Raw genomic sequence first — 19419 nt, 5'->3', positions numbered from 1 at the left:
AAAAAGTACAATGAAACTTTGTATTTTTATTACTTTACTGATCAGATAATTTATAGCAGAGGATATTTGCCCACTTTGATAAGGTACACAGAATTTACTTGAGGAAAAGGACAAAATCAAAGATGTTAAGAGTAGTTATAAATATTTATACAAAATGTTGATAAAAATAATGCCAAAATTAGTTTAATCATTTCCCTATTATACAAACATTTCATATCACTATAGATAATTCTTGTCATTTTCCAAATCTTTGTTGACATGTTCCATACTTTGTAAGAGATGAAAGGAAAGTGGAATATTTGATGTTGACATGACTTCTTAAAGGCCTAGAAGCAAACAAAGAAAAACATTTGTGAATTTGAATATACGATAATCATAAATGTGTACTGCGGTTTCATAAAATCCATGAAAGTGATCCTCCCAGTAATTACAGCTTTCATACAGAAAAATATTTATTGAAAACACTTCTGTCTGCATTGGAAGAGTTCAACTCAAGAAAATTCCCTTGACTGAAAGAGCTTGGAAAAGCAGGAAGGAAGGTGGGGGGTGGGGGTAGGATGAGGGTGGGGGGGTGGCCTTAAACATTAGTAAATCAACTAAGGTCTCTTCCAAATTCTAAACCTCTAATCTGTCATATCAAATAGAACTAGATTTAAATTTTTAACCCCAAAGACATGGCAGACATTTGAAAAGCCTCCATTTGATGAATGCGCCTTGCAACAAGCAAGGAGCTATTCACTGCAGTATCTTTCAAGGACTATGCAGTTAAATCTATGCCTAAATGGGTGCCTGGAAAATGTTATAACCATGGTTACTTACTGAAATTCTGTTAGTCTAGTTTGCCATGGAAGAAATCCCATTATCAATTGTGCATCACCAAACTTCAAAGCAAGTTCTGGGTCTGGTATTCCACACGTTGCTACAATAAAGAACATCCCCATTAGAAGCTTTGCTTCCTATGAAGGTAAAACTTTGAGCATACCTCACACTCTAATTAAAGTAAATAGTCATTAAACAACTTTGAGCTCAGGGATCTTATCACTCAAAAACAGTGCTGAGTATATGATACTAACAAAATAGAGATTCCATTCAATGGGAATTTTAAAAATTCCTGCATCATCCCAAGACAGAATTTCATTGCAATTCTTAACATGTCAAATGTCCAAAAATAACTTTAAAATCAATGTCCACAACACTTCACTCTGAATACTTTCAAAAGGAAATGATTATATTGATTTATCAGACTTAATAACAAAAATTTCATGAAAACTCAGCTTCTTATATTTGCAATGTAAACTTAATTAAATTGAATTTATTCTTATTTATTTGTTTATTTATTCAACATTTTTTTTTACTCTTTTTCTCTAGTCTTTCTTGTGAGCCATTTGTATTTGTATATAGATAACATATGCGTAACCACTGCTTGCCTTGACTAGCTAATCTGCTAACTACAGGCGGTGGATATTGCTATCTGTAATATTTGCCATAATAAAGTTGGAAGTTGAAAGTAACACTTCATGCATCACTCATAAACAAAAAAAATTCTCTAATGCCATTCAAGTGATCCTGATAAATAAAAAAAAAAACTGCTCTACAATTTCAAACGAGGAAGAGAGACTGATTTGTTAACACCTCAAACATAACCCTATCCCTGACTTGCAACCAAGTCTTTAATTGCTGACACAGAATTATTATGACAAATAAAATCCTGATCTTTTATCCTTTAACTCCCAGGATTTGATTGCTAATTCTCCCTTCTAGCTACTACAGATTTCCTTTTAAACTAGTTATGATAATTTGGTGTTACATCAAGATAAACTTCTACGTGATAGGTTTGAGTATTCTCATCACCAGTTTTCTGGACAATGCACACGTGCTTCAGGGAGAAGTTGCATGTTAATCACTTCTGGGAGTTGAATGGTTGATGCTACCTCCCACCTACTGTGCAAATGATCAAACAGTGATTAAATTTCCTTTCCTTTCCTTCCACACCACTTACCTTTAAGAATACCATTGAAAATGTCTGGCTCCATTTCTTTAGGTGTTCTATGCTTCAGTTGGACTCCCTTGCAAAACTCCCTTGCAGCATCAACAATGTCTCCCTTTCCATCCTGCTCAGACAGCAAGCTGATACACACTTGTGTTGGTGCTACAGAATGAATGGCAACAAAATAAACTAAGCCACTAAGTTTTGACCCTAGATCAAATAGTGTCAACAACACTGCAGAAAATTTGGGGAAAGATAAACATGATCACCACTAAGGAGGCACTGACACAAACTCATAAAATATGATAACAAGGACTATAAAAGTTTGAAAACAAATTTAAAGTGACAGACAGGCTTTAATGAGAACTTTCTCTTACATAACCGAAAAAAACACCTATTAGATCAATCTTCTCATGGCCAACAGTGGTGAAAATGATACTGTCAAGAGAGACAAACCTAAAATGGGACAGTGTGTAAAAAATGTAAAAACAATATTCTGAAATTAAAATGTCAGCTTCAGCAGTTTTCTATACAAACAAAAACTGTGCAAAGGAATAAAATAAATCATGTGATCCTTAAAATTGAAAGAAGAAACCCCAGCATGGTAAGTAGATTTTAACCACAAGGTACACCCAGAATAGCAAGGGATGACAGGATTTTCATGATCTTTATTTGTCAGCTTCTGTATCTGATATCCTGTCACATGCTTAACATATGACAAACCTTTCTAGGGGTCACATAATTAACAAAACAAATGAAAACCGAATATAGTCTGGTCAACTTGTATGGGATTTGGACCATGAGATGCTGATAGCTGTAAAGTTCAAAGAATATAGCTCCCCCTCTTCTCTTCACAACAATAATGTCTGATGTATGAGACTGGAGTCACAGCATGAGATTAAAATTACACTCTGGTTTTGCTAGTAGGATTAAACCGGAAACACTTCATTAATTGGCTATTGTGCAGGGGAGGAAATAACGTAATAAAGTTCAGAGTAATATGAGAAACATGTCAATCCGGACTTAGGACCCCAGGGAAGAGTTCAATTTTTAATACGTAATACGAAAAAAATAAAATAAAAAACAATTTTATATATCAAAGAACCATGCTTATACAAACCCAAATAAAAACTATCGGCATCATATAACCTTACAACCTCACAAATATACATTGCTCTGACTTACCAAGAACCTCACAATCGAATTTAACATCTTTTGTTCTTAGAACAAATGTACATTTGCTGGATTCATCCATAAAAACTTCTTTTTGCTTCCGAATGATTTCACTTGAGAGGGCTGCTACATTCTTCTTAAGTGTACCTGAGAACGAGCAATACTCTTTTTACAACCGATTCTAAAAACGCATCGATTTTTCTAAAATTTTAGGGTAAACCAAATTGCATCCTGCTGGGTATATACAAGTAAGTTGAAATTGTACGACCTACCTTCTCTGTCGTAGACGCTGATGTAAGGAATTCCCATAGCCATCGACCAGACAATAAGTTGAGCCAGGTCTACAAAACTGATATCAGACTCTAGAACCATGAAACTGATGTGTCTTGGAAGTTTCATGAGGTTTAGTGAATCGTTCCTAATATTTCCATGTGTACACGTTCTCGAACTGATCGAGAAATAACTCCTAATTTCGTCAAATAAAATAACTATGATCCATCTTATGTACAACAGTAAATGTATAAAACTGAGGAAACATTTACAGACCCACATCGTGGGTAAAATACTAAGTAAATCAGGGTTACCACCACTCCATTACTATTTTGTAGAACGTTTCCTAAACCACCAGTCAAAAGTGACGGCGTGTGAGCATGCGTCAAAGCCCAATATGCCCACGTTCAACCTCAGATGGCATTTCAACACCCGTTGCGTGACAAAATGTGTACTTGCTACAGTGAGACTACAAGTGTCGTACATGTGAGCCCCAAAATTACATCAAGATCTCCGAACTTGAAGGAATAAATTTTCATTTTGCTCTTTAGATCAAATGGGAATGATTTCAAACCAGCAAATTTGTTCCTTTTCGTTTCCACGGTGACAGTTACACCAATAAAAAGATTTTCTCGATGTGTCCTCGTGGCACAATATTAACTGAAACTTTTAGAGTTTTGGTTAAAAGAAGTGACTTGATACTTGATGGGAAATGAATGAATGGAAGTTTGAGTATTTTCCCTACGTTTTGTCTCTGTTTTAAACAAACAATCTAGTAATACAAGAAATTTAAAAGAGCGTGAGTTTGAAACATCCCTGTTGCGTGTAGGTCAGTTGCCACTTCAAAGCTGTCCATTTTCACTTTTTCATAATCAAGTTCAGAAGAAGTCTGAATTTTTTTTGACGATTTAATTGAGAAAACTTTTTACGAGCAAAACTAAGGCGGACTTTTTTCATAAGTCCCAAAAAAAGAAATGGTAACATTAGTTATTTTCTGATTGTTTCTAACTTGTTTCTAACTCAAACTTGAGTTTTTCTATATACAGTTGACCGATAGCACCACACGTGTTACAAAGAAAGTCGCCAAAACAGCGTTAAAAGGACTGTAAACGACAAAGTTGATACGGAAAAAAGGTAAGGAGACTTCATACGATATATTCCTCGCTTTTATTATCCTTTTCAATTTTTTCTTAATTTTTTTTTTATAACTTTTCCCTTTATAGATATAGTTGATCATGGGTAACACCAAAAGCGTTACAAAGAAAGTCGCCAAAACAGCGTTAAAACAACCGTTGGCAACAAAGTGGCTACGGAAAAAAGTAAGGAGACTTCACATGTTTTATTCCTCGCTTTTATTATCCTTTTTAATTTTTTCGTAATTTTTTTTATAATTTCTCCTTTTTATAACGACCCACACCTACGCTCAAAATTCGATCTTAATATGTTAGGTATTGACATGATCCATCCTATGAACAACAGTAAATGTATAAAACTGAGGAAACATTTACAGACCCAAATCGTACCACGTTAGGTATTGCCGTTAATGAACTTTAGACCCCAAAATCACACATAGTACGCTTGGGTCGCTTGTGGTTTAACTCTGTATTTTTTACGACAGCCAAATATACAATTGTGAGGGATTTTCCCGGCTTATGTCGAGCGTGGTGCAGGCATAGTTTATCATGTGTTCCCACCAAGACTTCCGGTAGGCCGTGAGCCGGATGGGGGTCTGGATGAGAAACTGACCTAATCTTTAATGGCGGAAACAATATGGCGCCGGTTTTTAGAACCTGTTGTGGTTTTCTACAAATACAAACGGCCTACAGAGTTTATAATCCTCGATTATGCCTGCAGCCAAGTTTGAATGCGGGATCTAGATACTCGTACAGATGGTCTGCCCTACAGGTAAGGGAAGTTATTCGTGCCTTTCGAATAAGCATAATATTTTAAGTGATTTTACGAACCGTGCCCCAAAAAATCTTTGATCATTGTAGCCAAGTGTACCATCACTCCAGAAAGACAGTTGTCTATCCCTTGCTGTATTGAATTATATATGAAGTCAACAAAAGACTTCAACGCAGCGATGAGTTATAGCGAGATTTGTAAACTTTATCCCTCATCCTCGACGATCGACTGACCCTTGACCCTTCCATGTCTTGTACTTGTTTGTCTTTTCATGCAAAAGTGATGGAGCGAGCATTGGAGGCTACTGAAAAACTCAACGTTATGTAGTTTCACGAACAAACCCTTTAAAGCACTTAAAAAATACATGTTTTAGTAGATATTATGTAATTAACTTATTACTCGATCGATCAGGTCGTCTGATCATCAACCAGAGCTAGTTAGAGTAGTATAAAGAAAAGGCATACTGTTAGTAACAGTGACTTACATCTCGACAACCTGAGCGGAAGTGATCAGCGACGAATAAATGGAGGTCCCGTCTCCTGCAGGGTTAGAGGCAGGAGACGTTAATTTCCCTCGCACGAGATTACTGTGTGATGGATGTCCTCCCATGGGGTGGGATGGGTGGGTATTTCTTGCTAAGAATCATCGCCTAGATGGAGAGCAAGTATTAGGAAAATCATTAAATTTCTAAGTACATTCTGTATAATTTTTTCCCAAGGCTAGTGAGTTATCTGGTCTAGGACTCCTTTATAGATTATCTCTTGGCTTTTTTAACATTTACTTGAGATATTTTTTATTTTGAATTCACATGTAGCTCACATGTAATAGAGTGCCATGAATTTGAATGTTTCAGGAACAAAATTAATAAACTAATGATTGGAATTTTGATTTAAGGGCTCTCGTGGACACCATATAAGACCGAAGCCAGCTGCAACAAAGATAATACCTTCTCTGAGCAGTAAATTTGCTTCTTGTGAGGTAAAGTCATTATTTTAATCAAATTTTTTTATTTGCAAAGTAGTTTTAATTGTAGCCCTGTGTGCCTAACCTTCTTTTGAGAGGTTGGCATTCCCGTACGGTAAGAGTTGTAGGAATGTTAAGGTTTCAAATGTAGCTTAAAGTATGTTTGAGTGTTGCTTCTTCCCATAGATGGGATTTTAGTCCATTGCAAGTTACCCCTAGCATAATTTTTATCTTGTTTCTTTCACAGTTTGCTCATATCCATTTTTGCTCCTGGGTGGTTAGAGGCACTTTGAAAATTGAGGTTTTTGCCCAAAAAAACACATTGGTTTCTTTTGTACCCTTCTTCCTAAAATGTGTTTAAGTTGAGGTCCTGGTTTTTTGAAAGTTGGATAATGCAATCTGCTGGTTACATCTCTATCCAGTGGATAGCACATTAGATTTTGTCGATACCTATCCACTGGATAGGAAATTGACCTTTAGATAGCAATATTTGCCCTTTGAAGTAGGTGCTAGTATGATAACCATAGGGCCACTTTCCCATCAGAGGGCAAAGTAAGGTGAGAACAATATTCCCAGAGCTGCTAAGGCACTTTAAAACCCTCTCACTCCTGTGAGTGACCAAGACAGAATTTCTCCTCACAAAATGAATACAATATCAAGAATACAAGTGATGAGAATGAAGAAAAATATCAACCAGTGGATTATTGGTTGATCAGATACCAAGTTCTCTAAAGGAATATCATAAGAATTGTATCACAGACAGTAAGGAGATTTACTAATGAGATCTTGGGAGTGAAAGGGTAAATAAAGATGGTTTTTTAATTTTTTTTAAATTTTTAAAAATTTTTTTTTTTTTAATGAGAATGTTTAATTTTGGGGCTCACAGATTTAACATCAAATCCATGAGCCCCAAAATTAAGCATTCTCATTCTAAAATTAAACATTGCACATTTTTAGCGTCACGCAGGATTTTAGTCATATCCTGCACGTAATATTTTTAGAGTGTTTTTTTGCTGTTCACACCCTTGTTGGAACGTGATTTGTACCACAATGATTAGGTATAAAATAAGTTCCTTCACTATCTTGTTCATACTCCCTGACAAAGTCTGTGTTATTGGATGAAACTGGTTGGAGAAAATAAAGAAGTTGACAAGATCTGTTGCTGTGTGCTGCTCACTAGAGTATATTTAAAAAAAAAAGAAAAATTACAAAAAAAATGTGTTCTGTGATCTGTTGATATACTGGGTATCACTTGATTAGCTCATTTAACTGATTTCATTTTACAAACAACATTCAAATTGGATATGTTCTCATGAAGATTTCTATGTCACATCTTCAACAGCCAGGACTCCTCTTTGTGAGTAAGCGACAACAGCATGGAGGTACCAATATCACATCAAAAAGCCTGAAAAATGTATCATCCACAGATAGCTTGTCAATAATTAAAAGAATGTTAAAACATGTTTGGCCCAAAGACAGGCCTGATTTGAAGAGAAGAGTAGTTGCTGCAGTAGTTCTGCTTATTGGAGCCAAGGTACGTAAAGTTACACGCACCAGTGAGTTCTTACCATAAGATTTTATTAATAGTATACTTCAAGGCTTAGGTACAAGGGCAATCTTATACACAAACCTTAACCATTTGACTGCTAAGATTACTAACATTTGATTTCTCAAACATTAGGGTCACAAGTGTAAAGGAACTGATCATGCTTTTTATCAAATAAAACAAATAGATTCCATGTTGCCATGGGTTTTTATGTAAAAAATCACAGCCTGAAGAGTCAAGATGTGGTAAGAACATCTCTCAGCTGTAACTCAGTTGTCATATTTTAGTTCTTGCCTTATTCTAATGTTATCTGCAATCTATTGCTGAACAGATGCACAGCAGCATGGAATCTATTTGTTTGTTTGTACACAGTCAGATAACATGTAAGGCGGTTAGTATTAAATACCAATGTTGCTTGCCAGATGACTACTGTCATGTGTGGTGACCATCAGATTAACATCATTGTAACTTATCAAATGTTACTGTTTGGACACATGAGATTTACCACCAAACTTTGTGTCCTTCAGCTGATGAATGTACAAGTACCATTCTTGTTTAAGTATGCTGTTGATTACCTAAACAACATGGACTCAGCTGCCTTGGTTCAAACGGCAGGTGGAACTGTCTTTACAGCGCTGACAGCACTGCTGTTGGGATGTGAGTAGTGCTCCTTTGGTTAAACAATTATAGAAACTAGCATTCAGGAATCATCTTCAAGTTTTAACATTTTGATCATTAAGGCAGTGGTCTGACTATCAATGAATAAAGGCTGATAGTTTTGAAAGAAACTGTTTGGGGCTGCGTCGTTGGGAGTAACGAAATAACTTGGATATATCAACAAAGTTGAAATGGTAAATTGGCCACCGTAACGATTACAGAAGCTAACGTTTCGAGCGTTAGCCCTTCGTCAGAGCGAATAGAGGAATTGTGGGTTGTGTGTGCTTTTAAGGGCAGAGAATGGAGCTACGTTATTGGTGGGAACATGGCAACGAGAAAAACTGACTATCAAACATGCAAAGAATCTCCACACAACTGACTACTCACCTCAATCACATTGATTTCCAAAGCATGATCATTAATTTTGTTATTCGACCTCCCAACAATAAAAACAGAAAGTAGAAATTGTTTTTTATCAAGATAACACCCTTTAGTTGATGAAGTTGATAAAATCGTCTGTTCATTTGATTGACCTAGCTGTCAACTTTCTTGTTATCTCCTTAATGTTCAGATGGAGCAGCCCGTACAAGTGCATCTCTTTTTAATGAATTAAGGAATGCAGTCTTTGCAAAGGTTGCTCAGGGATCCATTCGCGTTGTTGCTAAGAGGACATTTCTTCATCTCCATAACCTGGACTTAACCTTTCACCTGACCAGGAAGACAGGTGCTTTGTCCAGGGCCATAGACAGAGGAACAAGGTATTGTTTTATAAAAACTGCATGGTCAACTTCCTCAAACTAAATAACAATGTAAGTTTTTACCATAAACATTTTGTTTTTCATTGAATTTTTTCAGAGGGATCAATTTCATTTTAAGTGCTTTGGTGTTTAACATCTTCCCAACAATATTTGAGGTGTCACTTGTGGCTGGCATCTTGGTGAGTCGGTGAAAATAAATTCTGTTATCATTTGAGTTGCTTGTGTGTGTTGAAATAAGGTTATCTCACAAAAATTTTTCTTGCAGACATACCGATGTGGTAAAGAGTTTGGACTAGTTACACTGGCCTGTCTAGCAACATATGTTGCCTTTACACTGTTTGTCACACAATGGAGGTACAAAGTTTTTTATATTGCTCATGTAATATAGTGAATGTAATAAATAGCTCCATATCATTGGCTCTCAGCAGTGTGATTAAATTTGCCACTTGCTGAGTTTATAGGACCAAACAAGGCAACCAATCTGTTTGGGTCTCAACAGTGGAATTTATTTGAGTAATATTTGTATTGTTTGCTCTGATTCACATCTCTTTCGCCTTTCTTCTACATTTTTTTCTAACAAACCATCTACCTGAATCTGGTGGGTTCTGCCAGGTACCCATAATTTATTCATCTGAGACCAATAATGTATTGGAACCCACCAAAATCTCAAAAATTGTCTGTAAATTGCACATAACTGGATATAGTTAAGTGAACTGTGCATAACTGGATACATTTTTTAGTGAATTCATGCTATTTCTTGTGATTTCAAACCTAACCGCTGCTGCAGCTTGTCCAATCATGCATTTTGTTGTTTCTGTGAACTGTTTTAGAACCAAGTTTCGAGTGCAAATGAACAGAGCAGATAACCAGGCTGGCTCTCAAGCCATTGATTCACTGATCAACTACGAGACAGTTAAGGTGTGTATGGCCCATTATTTTGAATACCTGACTGGCAGAAAGGAATCACAGTTACACAAGACTTGTAGTGAGTAGACATGGTTTGATGCTACTCTGGTTCAAAGTTTTAATGAATGTAACTGAAATTACAATTCATAGACCCAATGTTTGGACACTCCTGTCTAGTGCCTTCATCAGGGGTGATCTGATCGTTTCAAGAAGAAGCCCTTTTATATGCTCACTAATTAGCTGCCGTTTTTTCTGACGAGGTGTAAATGGGCATCAGGTAGTAAGCCGCCATCATCACGATTTAAAGGAGCGTGGGCGGAGTTGATATGCCAAGCTTCAAAACAAAGGCGCTGGTGGTAGTGGCCACTAGTGGTGATAATTTTCGAATTATCACGCCCAATTGTATGGCTAGGCACGTGTGCTCCAAGAGAGCTGAATTTTCTTGTTTGCAAAAGACTAAGAGTATTTTAACCCTTTGACACCTGAGAATGACTAGCACCTAATTTCTCCTTACAATATCGCCCCTGAATCAAACATTAAGGTCAGGAGAATAAAGGAAATGATCAACAACTAAAGAAGCTCTTGATGGTCAGTACCTTAGGTAGGAAATATATGGAGGGCGGTATAGAGAATATGCATACTGTTGTTAGGGTGTAAAGGGTTCTAATGAGGTTCAGAGAAACTGAGTAAATGAACACAGTGGTTTAGAAGGAGCTTAGAAGTCATGGGCCCCTAAAATCTCCAAAATATTGGGTCATCCTCGGTGTAAAAACCTGACGAAGTTTTCTTTGTTTCGTGAGGTATTGTTTTGCTGTACGCTATTTTTTATAATGTTTTGTTGTCTTTGTTTTACGTCACTCGTGAGCTTCACAGGTTTTTATACCAAGGATGAGCCAAAATATTGGAAATGCGATGATTTTGTATGATCTGTGACAAAGTATCTTCAATTCTCTTTAAAACTCTGTTGTGTTTCTGGGTTCCAAAGTGTCTTCAAAGGAGCCAGTTAGGACCCCCTCTCTTTGACGTCCTGTGTGTCTTCATACATTTTTTTTCTATCTTTTCGTTTCAGTATTTTAACAATGAAAACTATGAAGCCAAGAGATATGACGAACTCCTTGCAGATTACGAGAAAGCGTCCCTTAAAACCACAACAAGTTTAGCTTTGCTCAGCTGGGGTCAGAATTTTATCTTCAGCGCCTCTTTGAGCGCAATTATGATACTGGCCAGCAGGCAAATCATGCAAGGTACGTTTGAGTTTAGTCTACTTGAACTTTGATGACTTAATGCCATTTATCTTAAGTTTATTACTTTTCGTCGAATTTGCCAAGCCCTCTATTTCAAACTTCTATTCTATGATCAACACATGCGTGGAGATCATTCGATTTCAAAGCAGAAGAATTGCTTTTTGAGCGCTCAGAATACAGTTGGTCACAGCTTAGAAAAACTTTACTAAGTTACCTTACGTTCAGCCTCCCTCCTTTAAGCGCAAGAAATTTGGACTGCGAGGAAAAAAAAGGGATTGCGTAAAAGCGTTGCGCCCGCATAGGCCATGGTATATCCATAGGGATTTTAGTCTCAGTCTCTCTCGTTTATCCTGGCTTGCGTAAAGCCTGCACGCGAGTAAGTCAAAATGTTCTTTTGTTCTCTGGTCAGGCACCATGTCTGTCGGTGATCTAGTGATGGTGAATGGTCTGCTATTTCAACTCTCGGTGCCTCTCAACTTCCTGGGTTCTGTGTATCGTGATATAAGGCAATCACTTGTGGACATGCAAACATTGTTTGATCTTCACAAGGTCTCCTCGGCTATCAAGGTAAAGGCAGTTGAAACTTTTCTGTGTTGCTTTTTGTAGGCTATTTTGAAGGTTTAAGACGTTTTGAAGGGTTAAGACGGGAAGGTATAAGAAAGTTTAAAACGTTGTAACGAAAGGCAACGTTTTGGTAACTTGTGGAGTGGTATTTTAATCATGTTTACAAGGTTGATTTTCCTGCTCTCTTTGACGCGCGTCCGGGGTGGGCGCAGAGTTCCGCGGGAAACCGCTGACGAATAAGGAGCCTTTCCGCGTTCTTAGCGACAGATTATCAAGACGGTGATCTGATTGTAACAGTATGCCTTCAATAGTCACATATGCCCTTCAATTCCTCGTGAGAGACGCAGGTTTTTATTAACTAAAGTTTATATATGATATAAGCAACATATTTCCTATTACTTATTTCTTTAGGTCAAACCTGGTGCTTTTCCACTCGTTCTGAAACCTGGTGATGAAAAATCACACGTTATATTTGACAATGTGGTGTTTGGCTACCTGCCAAACCAGAATATCCTTAACGGACTGACATTCACTGTTCCAGCAGGAAAGAAGATTGCTATTGTAGGAGGCAGTGGCTCGGGGTAATCTTATTGAATAACAAACATTTAAATCCAAGGAATCACTAAACACAGAGTGAAACCCACTCGTTACCAGATCTTTCTCCATAGATATACTGGAAGCAGTACGTCACTTATAAAGCCGCTGAAATGCGACGCTGGAATTAGGTCAATGACATTTAAGCAAAAGTTTTTACAAGTTGTACTTTCATTTATTTATTTTTGTTGTTCTTTTTACTAGGAAATCCACCATTGTCCGCTTGCTGTATCGATTTTATGATCCCTCAGATGGTCGTATCCTTATGGCTGGCCATGACATTCGAGATCTTACGATTGATTCCTTGCGACAAGCTATAGGAGTTGTACCGCAAGTATGGCTACACTTTGTTAGACACAGCCCGGCTCATTGTCTTTACTTTCTGCAACTTAAGACCTAAGCTTTTACGTTGTATAACTGTCATCTGCACATGAAATTTTTTTTCAAGGTTAAATGTTCGATTCAAATCAAATTTTCGTAGTTTTTGTTTACGATCATATGTAGAATGACCTCGCATAATTACTCGCTTCCCAGCCGTCAAGTGTTTTTTTTTTTTTTTACTCCATTTAGCAGTAACGTCGCAACTGATGTGATGGGCCAATTTGCCGTTGTTGATAAGAGCACAGACAACGCTGCTCGCATCAACGTGTCACGCAGTGGTCACGCATTGAAAGAATCGTTTTATTTGATGTCGATATTGTGGTAAAAACAAATAGACAGTGGTTTGGCGTGGTCTGTACCCTTATCGACAATGATATTTGTCATCACGGTGGTAAAATTTGTTGCAGACTCACTCGGCGCATTTTGTCCACTGTGATGACGAATGTCGTTGTCGTTAAGACCACGTTGTCGATACAAACCACGCTAAACCACTGTCAAATTTGTTATTTTTTTTTTCTGAATCTTTAGAAGAATTAAGTGTTAGATTAAGGTTCATCCCGTCTTTTCTGGTTTAAGTACCAGTAATTGTTTATACTCTGTTGGCGACGACTGATTCCCCCCTGCGTCCCCCCTGAAAACCATGTGATCCCCAGGAATTCCCCCCCCCCCCCTTTTCCTTCCAGGTGACAGAAAAAGACTGCTCCCGAATGTTATGATATTGTTTAGAGAAGTTGCATGTTTATCTTTTCTAGTCGTTTAAGACAAACATTAACTTTTTCCTGATCAGGACACAGTTCTTTTTCACAATGACGTATTCTACAACATAAACTACGGGCGCATTGAAGCTACACAAGATGAAGTTTATGAGGCAGCCAAGATGGCGGAGATTCACGATGCGGTACAACGCATGCCCAAAGGATATCAAACTCAGGTCGGCGAACGTGGTTTAAAGCTGTCCGGCGGTGAAAAACAAAGAGTAGCTATTGCTCGGACTATCTTGAAAAATCCACCTATACTTATGTACGACGAAGCCACTTCCTCGCTGGATTCTATCACGGAAATGGTAAGATTTTATCAGAAGTTTTCCACCCATAGCGCCAGGGCGTAGTAAATAAGCACCCTTTACGCCTCACTGCAACCCATTACACGGTAACATCAGTAAGCATTAGTTTTTAGTCTTATCCGTCGGTAAGCATATTCTCCCTACTTTTCTCTATGTTTCTTGTGGTATTCACAAGTAGAATTCTTCTTTTGTTGGTGATCATTTCCTTTATTTTTAAAGCCTGTTCCAGGCATTCTGTTGGCAAAGCGAAGCGCGATAGTAAACAGTACTTATAGTAGCAGAATAGTGATAAAACGATGAGGTCTGGGTCGAGTCGGGTAAAGAGCGCCTGTTACTTTTTGTGACCTTAATGTTTGATACAGTACTGATGTTGTCAGGAGAAATAAGACGCTTGTTACTCTCACGGGTGTTAGGGGCACATAAAGAGGCCGGCTGATGCATCCCGAACTCTGATTATCTTTCATCATACGAGATGTGTCTTAGAACGGTTTTCCCTCTCTCACCCTAGATGGAATTTACAGTAATTTGCCGATTGAATATCATCCTTAGCAATTTTTTCAAGCTTGCGAACTGGTGTTTCACTTCTATTCTTGTCGGACTGAGTTATTGGAAGCAATTTAATCACTGAACATAGAGTTAACTGCCACGGCCTTTCAGTTTTTATCCGCAACAAGCACAGGATTGGTGCCATGTAGATTCTGAAAACCTTGGCTTGTGGTGAAGAGAGAGCAGACTGTTAAGAGTTTAAAGCGTTGAGAGCATTTAGCTCGCAAGGACTAACACTTTGTTGCAAATTACACTTTAGAATATCCTGGATAGTCTTAAACGTGTTACAAAAGATCGTACCTCTATCTTCATTGCTCATCGACTGTCCACAGTGGTAGACGCAGACGAAATTCTTGTTTTGGAAGAGGGTCGCGTGCGTGAGAGAGGTTCTCATTATTCACTCATCACAGACTCTAACAGTTTATACGCTCATTTGTGGCACAAGCAACACGAGGCACATAGAGTCGACATTCACAGAACTCAGGTCGATGATACGTCAGCTGCCGGGATGTAATGTGAAGGAAACTGGAACTAGCGTGGAAGCGAGGTGTTTGATATTCGATTTTCATGGTCATTTTGAGGCAATGTAGAATGTTTCAGACATGAGCATGCAACCAGAAGTCTCTTCGTAAACACAGTTTGCAATTTTAAGTGCATTTTTTAGAAAGGCAGTCTGTCCATTTGACGATAATTTTATTAACGTAACTGTTTTTAATGTTGGAAACCCCCAGAGATATGCTCTAGTTGCTACTGTTGAAAGTGAGATGGCAAATGAGTTTGTCGCGGAAAACGCGGGAAAAACTTGGACCAGTGCTAAACGCGGGAAAAGGTGTTGCTGGTGGAAAACGTGGGAAATTATGTCACCAAGCAGGTGGAAAACGCGGGAAAAACGTTTGCTCAGCGTCACATGCGGGAAAACATGAACGGAGTTACTTGCGGAAATTGTGGGTAAAAATGTTAAACCAGGCATTTTACCGGGTGATGTCAGACATGAATTAACAAAGAATTTGAGCGGTCAATAAGTTTACATGTGTTTATTTGTTAGAACCACACCATCATCTCTCTACTGCGCTGACAAATAACTTGGTAGGATATTTTTTTCTGTGTACGCAAAATTTTGTTCAAATACTTACATTTTAATTATTGACAAATTCCAACGGATGATTTTAATCGTTCTTGATTCAAAACCACATGATATTGCTTCAATTACTAATATTCGGACGAAATGCTGCGCTGGCAACCGCAGTGTAATTTCTGAAAAATAATTATTTAGGAAACAAGCAATGGTTTCTTCGTCAAGACCTCGACAAGAACTAAGAAACCTATCTATTTCAGTTAAGATATTTCATGAAACGTTTACTTAGCAAATCGCACCCCCTGCACCCCCTCCCATAGATCCGCCCCTGTTACGTAATGGTAACAGGAATAAAGTTGTAACATGTATTCAAATTTAGTTTTGTTTTTGTGCTCGCTCCTCCTTTTTCCTCCCATTTTCTGTATTTTTCTAAGAATTCATCCAACTCACGGTATGATAGGAATATTTCGGACCAAAATCTGAGGTTCCAAATATTGAAGAGCTTTCGTTCTCTTGTGATGATTGTGGTTGGGTCTGGCTATCATCCGTGTTTTGAATGTCGAGGTCTACAGGACAGTACGACATGCCGCAGTATCTCTGAATTGTTCTCTTCATATTCACTTGGAATTTCTCGGTAAACAGGCAGAACATGAGAAAGTTGGTAAGACCCTGTGCACTTTCAAATACTCCCTGAAAAAGTATTGGTAATTTTGTAAACGTTTCTTCATTTACCGCTGAATTGTTAACTTGCTAACGAAGCTCGATTCATTTACTCATTTGATATTTGTTTGGTTTCCCGCGAGGCAGAAAATACTCGCTTGTTACTATTAAGGTCTTGGAGTTGACTGTGTCTTTTTTTTTTTTTTTTTTTTTATTATTATTATTATTATTTTTTTTTTTTTTCAGCCAGCAGGTAATTTTCTGGGCTCTTACTTTAAAATTATGTGTACCCGCACCGTTATCTCGGGTCGTCGCGCAATCCCAAAGATGGGAGCGCTGGGCGACCAGTGAGAGAAAATTAAGTCCATGTACAGAGAGCAGATTGCTTTTAGGTTAAGTAATTACCTCTGAAAATGACGAAGTTGAGTTTTGGAGGACTTAAAAAAAACTGGGTGTCTTTAGACCAAAATAGTAATGACATTGAGTTTCTTAGGATCCCTCCGATTCCCAAGAAGTCTATCCCTCTCCCTAATCTTCTCACGGTCGCTTCACGCATGCTCTTCTCCACTCCACTGACGAACACACAATAAAATCATACCGTTGGAACACTCACCTGGAAATATATCAAGACTTCTTGCGCATTTCGTACTGATTGTGATTCGTGCACAGACGAACTCAAATAAATTGCGAAGCGCATCATTCCCCAGGATCGTAAACAGAGAAAAATAACAGGAACTAAAGTCAGTTTTTTGTCGAATCTCTTTGCTGCTTCCAGAGATTTACATGCAATATAGCTTCTTTCGTTTATGTACACCTAAAAATAGACGTAAAAAACATTAGGGTTTAATGTTCCACAGCACTTCAGCCAGGGATTTTGTTTATCACATTGAGTCAATATTTTGTTACCAATGAAAATAGGAATTCAGTTAAAATAACTTATTACGTAAATGGCGCTTTTTGGAACGTGAGAGCACCCTGACAGTCCGTATGCATAAAGGGCTAGAGGAAGGTTTAACAGCATGCGCTGATATTGCGTTACGTCAGAGAACACATGTAATGTGCATGTACAACTAGACGATCGCGTGATACATTCATGATCGAACGTGCCACTTAGATGCGTGTGCGTGTCCAATCATGAACCGGAAAGCGACGGTCGCAATATATTGTAAGAAAGTACGAAGCAATTGTTCATTGTTTAGAAATCGCAGTAAGAGTAAACGTCTTTGAAGGTCATAACCTCTTTATGGTCATTTTATCAAATAATTCAGAGATGAGAAAAATCCTGACAAAAGTTAATGCACGTAATTAAACTACAGTGTTACCAATTTACACTAAAGTCGTCTTTACGAAGTAAGTTCTGTCTTGTGGTTTTGAAGGCTTGAATATTATTTTATTCAATATCTCGATTTCAAGGATCGTATGCTCCGCAAGAGTTGGTCATGTGGTAACGCTTAACATAACATGTGATAAACAGTCAATTAACTTCATCTGATGCAAAAAATATACATATTTTGCCGCAGTCGAGTGGGTCATTGGGGTTATCGACAGACACATACCTCTTGTCGAAGATGACATTTTAGCAGCCCGTAGAAAATAAGAATAAGTATAAAGACCAATATTTCCCACGCTTTTCCTGTGACAAGCATCCACATGATGTAACTATCCTTGACATTTTTGCCACTGTCCTGCACCTTGATCCAACACCAAGCTGAGCTGTAAATATCGCGATCATTTCCAAGCACGTCTGCTTGCAGCGCTAAGCAAGCAATTAGCACAGGCACTCCCCATCCAATAGCATGAAAAACATAGAACATTTTGTCAGCCAATTTAGGTTTTTTCCTCGCTATCGATACGTACAAAAAGACAGCCATAAATGTGGACCAAAAGATGGAGCATAGGTTAGATGTAGTGTAGAACAAACTCTGAGCTGTGCAAGAGGGAGAGTTAGTGTTCGGAGGTAAAAATGCACCGAACATAAAACTCAACACTACAACACAGTCAGCGACAGAAATGTAGACAAGAATTTTTCTCGAGTTCGATTGCATATCCTTCCATGCATAATATGTTATAATGATAACTATGGCTCCGATTAAAGACAAAGCTGAGGTCAGAACAACCAAGGTGCGGTTTAAGGTTGTATTTCCAATGGCTCCAAAGCCCAGAGTAGTTGGTATATCAAACGTTGGTACTGTGACATCGGACATGTTATCGACCTACTAACGGGCTACAACCAAACTCAGCCTTTAAATTTCAATGATGCGATGTTGAAAAAAAAAATCACGTGAGTCACACGAAGTCAGGCTACACGGATAGTTACAGTACGTCATTTAACACGCGTTTGCATCAGACATCACATGATTCTATTATTCAAGTGATTTTCTGTTAAAAGAGATCTGATTGTTAATTCTTCCTTCTAGCTCTTGCACATTTCCTCGTAAATTAGTTATGAGAATTTTGTGTTAGATGAAGACAACAACTCCACCTGTTCAGTTTGAGCCTCATTACCTGCTTGCTATATGTTACGTAAGGCTGTATTAGGGAGATAATTTGAATATATCAACAAAGTTGAAATGGTAAATTGGCCACCGTTGCGGTTATAAAAGCTGACGTTTCGAGCGTTAGCCCATTCGCTCCGACGATTAGCGGCGGAACGATAAAAGAAGGAAGTCTGGGTCGAGTAGCGACTCGACCCAAACTTCCTTCTTTTTTTCGTCTACCAGACCCAGATTTCCTTCTTTTTTTCTACCTGACTTCGTCGCTACTAAACCCTAGTAAGGCGCCTTTACTGGCACGCTCCGTGTAACCTTTCACTCTCGAGATCTCAATAGCAATTCTCCTTATTCATACAACTGTTCTTTTATAACATTAGTTCAGAGACTTAAGTATTGGATCAACTAATTATCCCTTAATTGATATTTAACAATTATTCGCCGAAGGCGAGGTGAATTTCGTCGAATAATCGCCGAGACGAAGTCTCGGGGATTATTCGACAATATTCACCGAACCTGAGGCAAATAATTGTTTTAGTATAATTTCAAAGCTGAACAACAGAGAAATTTCTAAAAATCATAACATTTTAGTAACATTTATTAACATTTCATTTGAACATTTTATATAAACCGCGTGG

General features: G+C 38.0%; 3 protein-coding genes across 5 annotated transcripts; 1 reads left to right on the top strand and 2 right to left on the bottom strand.

The window, feature by feature from the left end:
• Nucleotides 1-6: 6 nt before the first annotated feature.
• LOC111328448 (dehydrodolichyl diphosphate synthase complex subunit Nus1) lies at nt 7-3808 on the bottom strand. 2 transcript variants are annotated; one of them, XM_022932885.2, is made up of 5 exons: nt 3433-3807; nt 3173-3307; nt 2000-2149; nt 820-919; nt 7-326 (listed from the first exon to the last, which is right to left on the bottom strand). In XM_022932885.2, the coding sequence occupies exons 1-5, from the start codon at nt 3710-3712 to the stop codon at nt 236-238; spliced, it is 756 nt and encodes a 251-aa protein (XP_022788620.1). In that variant the 5' UTR covers nt 3713-3807; the 3' UTR covers nt 7-235. The 2 variants fall into 2 exon arrangements, with proteins under 2 accessions (XP_022788620.1, XP_022788628.1); XM_022932893.2 differs by lacking the exon at nt 3173-3307 and having other exon boundaries at nt 3433-3808.
• A 1352-nt stretch (nt 3809-5160) lies between these two features.
• Nucleotides 5161-16006, top strand: LOC111329228 (iron-sulfur clusters transporter ABCB7, mitochondrial). Of its 2 annotated transcripts, XM_022933863.2 has the most exons (15): nt 5161-5335; nt 6230-6313; nt 7641-7832; nt 8372-8501; nt 9073-9259; nt 9357-9438; nt 9525-9613; nt 10090-10177; nt 11235-11409; nt 11819-11976; nt 12385-12554; nt 12772-12901; nt 13736-14011; nt 14817-15104; nt 15289-15429. In XM_022933863.2, the coding sequence occupies exons 1-14, from the start codon at nt 5201-5203 to the stop codon at nt 15069-15071; spliced, it is 2151 nt and encodes a 716-aa protein (XP_022789598.2). In that variant the 5' UTR covers nt 5161-5200; the 3' UTR covers nt 15072-15104; nt 15289-15429. The 2 variants fall into 2 exon arrangements, with proteins under 2 accessions (XP_022789598.2, XP_022789604.2); XM_022933869.2 differs by having other exon boundaries at nt 14817-16006.
• On the bottom strand, nt 15915-18548 carry LOC111329243 (G protein-coupled receptor 157). Its single transcript, XM_022933880.2, has 3 exons — nt 17849-18548; nt 16906-17106; nt 15915-16322 (listed from the first exon to the last, which is right to left on the bottom strand). Exons 1-3 carry the CDS (start codon nt 18494-18496, stop codon nt 16062-16064), a joined length of 1110 nt encoding a protein of 369 aa, XP_022789615.2. The 5' UTR covers nt 18497-18548; the 3' UTR covers nt 15915-16061.
• Nucleotides 18549-19419: the final 871 nt, after the last annotated feature.

Source organism: Stylophora pistillata, chromosome 8 (assembly GCF_964205215.1).
Source record: "Stylophora pistillata chromosome 8, jaStyPist1.2, whole genome shotgun sequence".
Classification (NCBI taxonomy): Eukaryota; Metazoa; Cnidaria; class Anthozoa; order Scleractinia; family Pocilloporidae; genus Stylophora; species Stylophora pistillata.
Note: the sequence above shows the minus strand (reverse complement) of the source record. Positions and strands in the feature narration are given on the sequence as shown.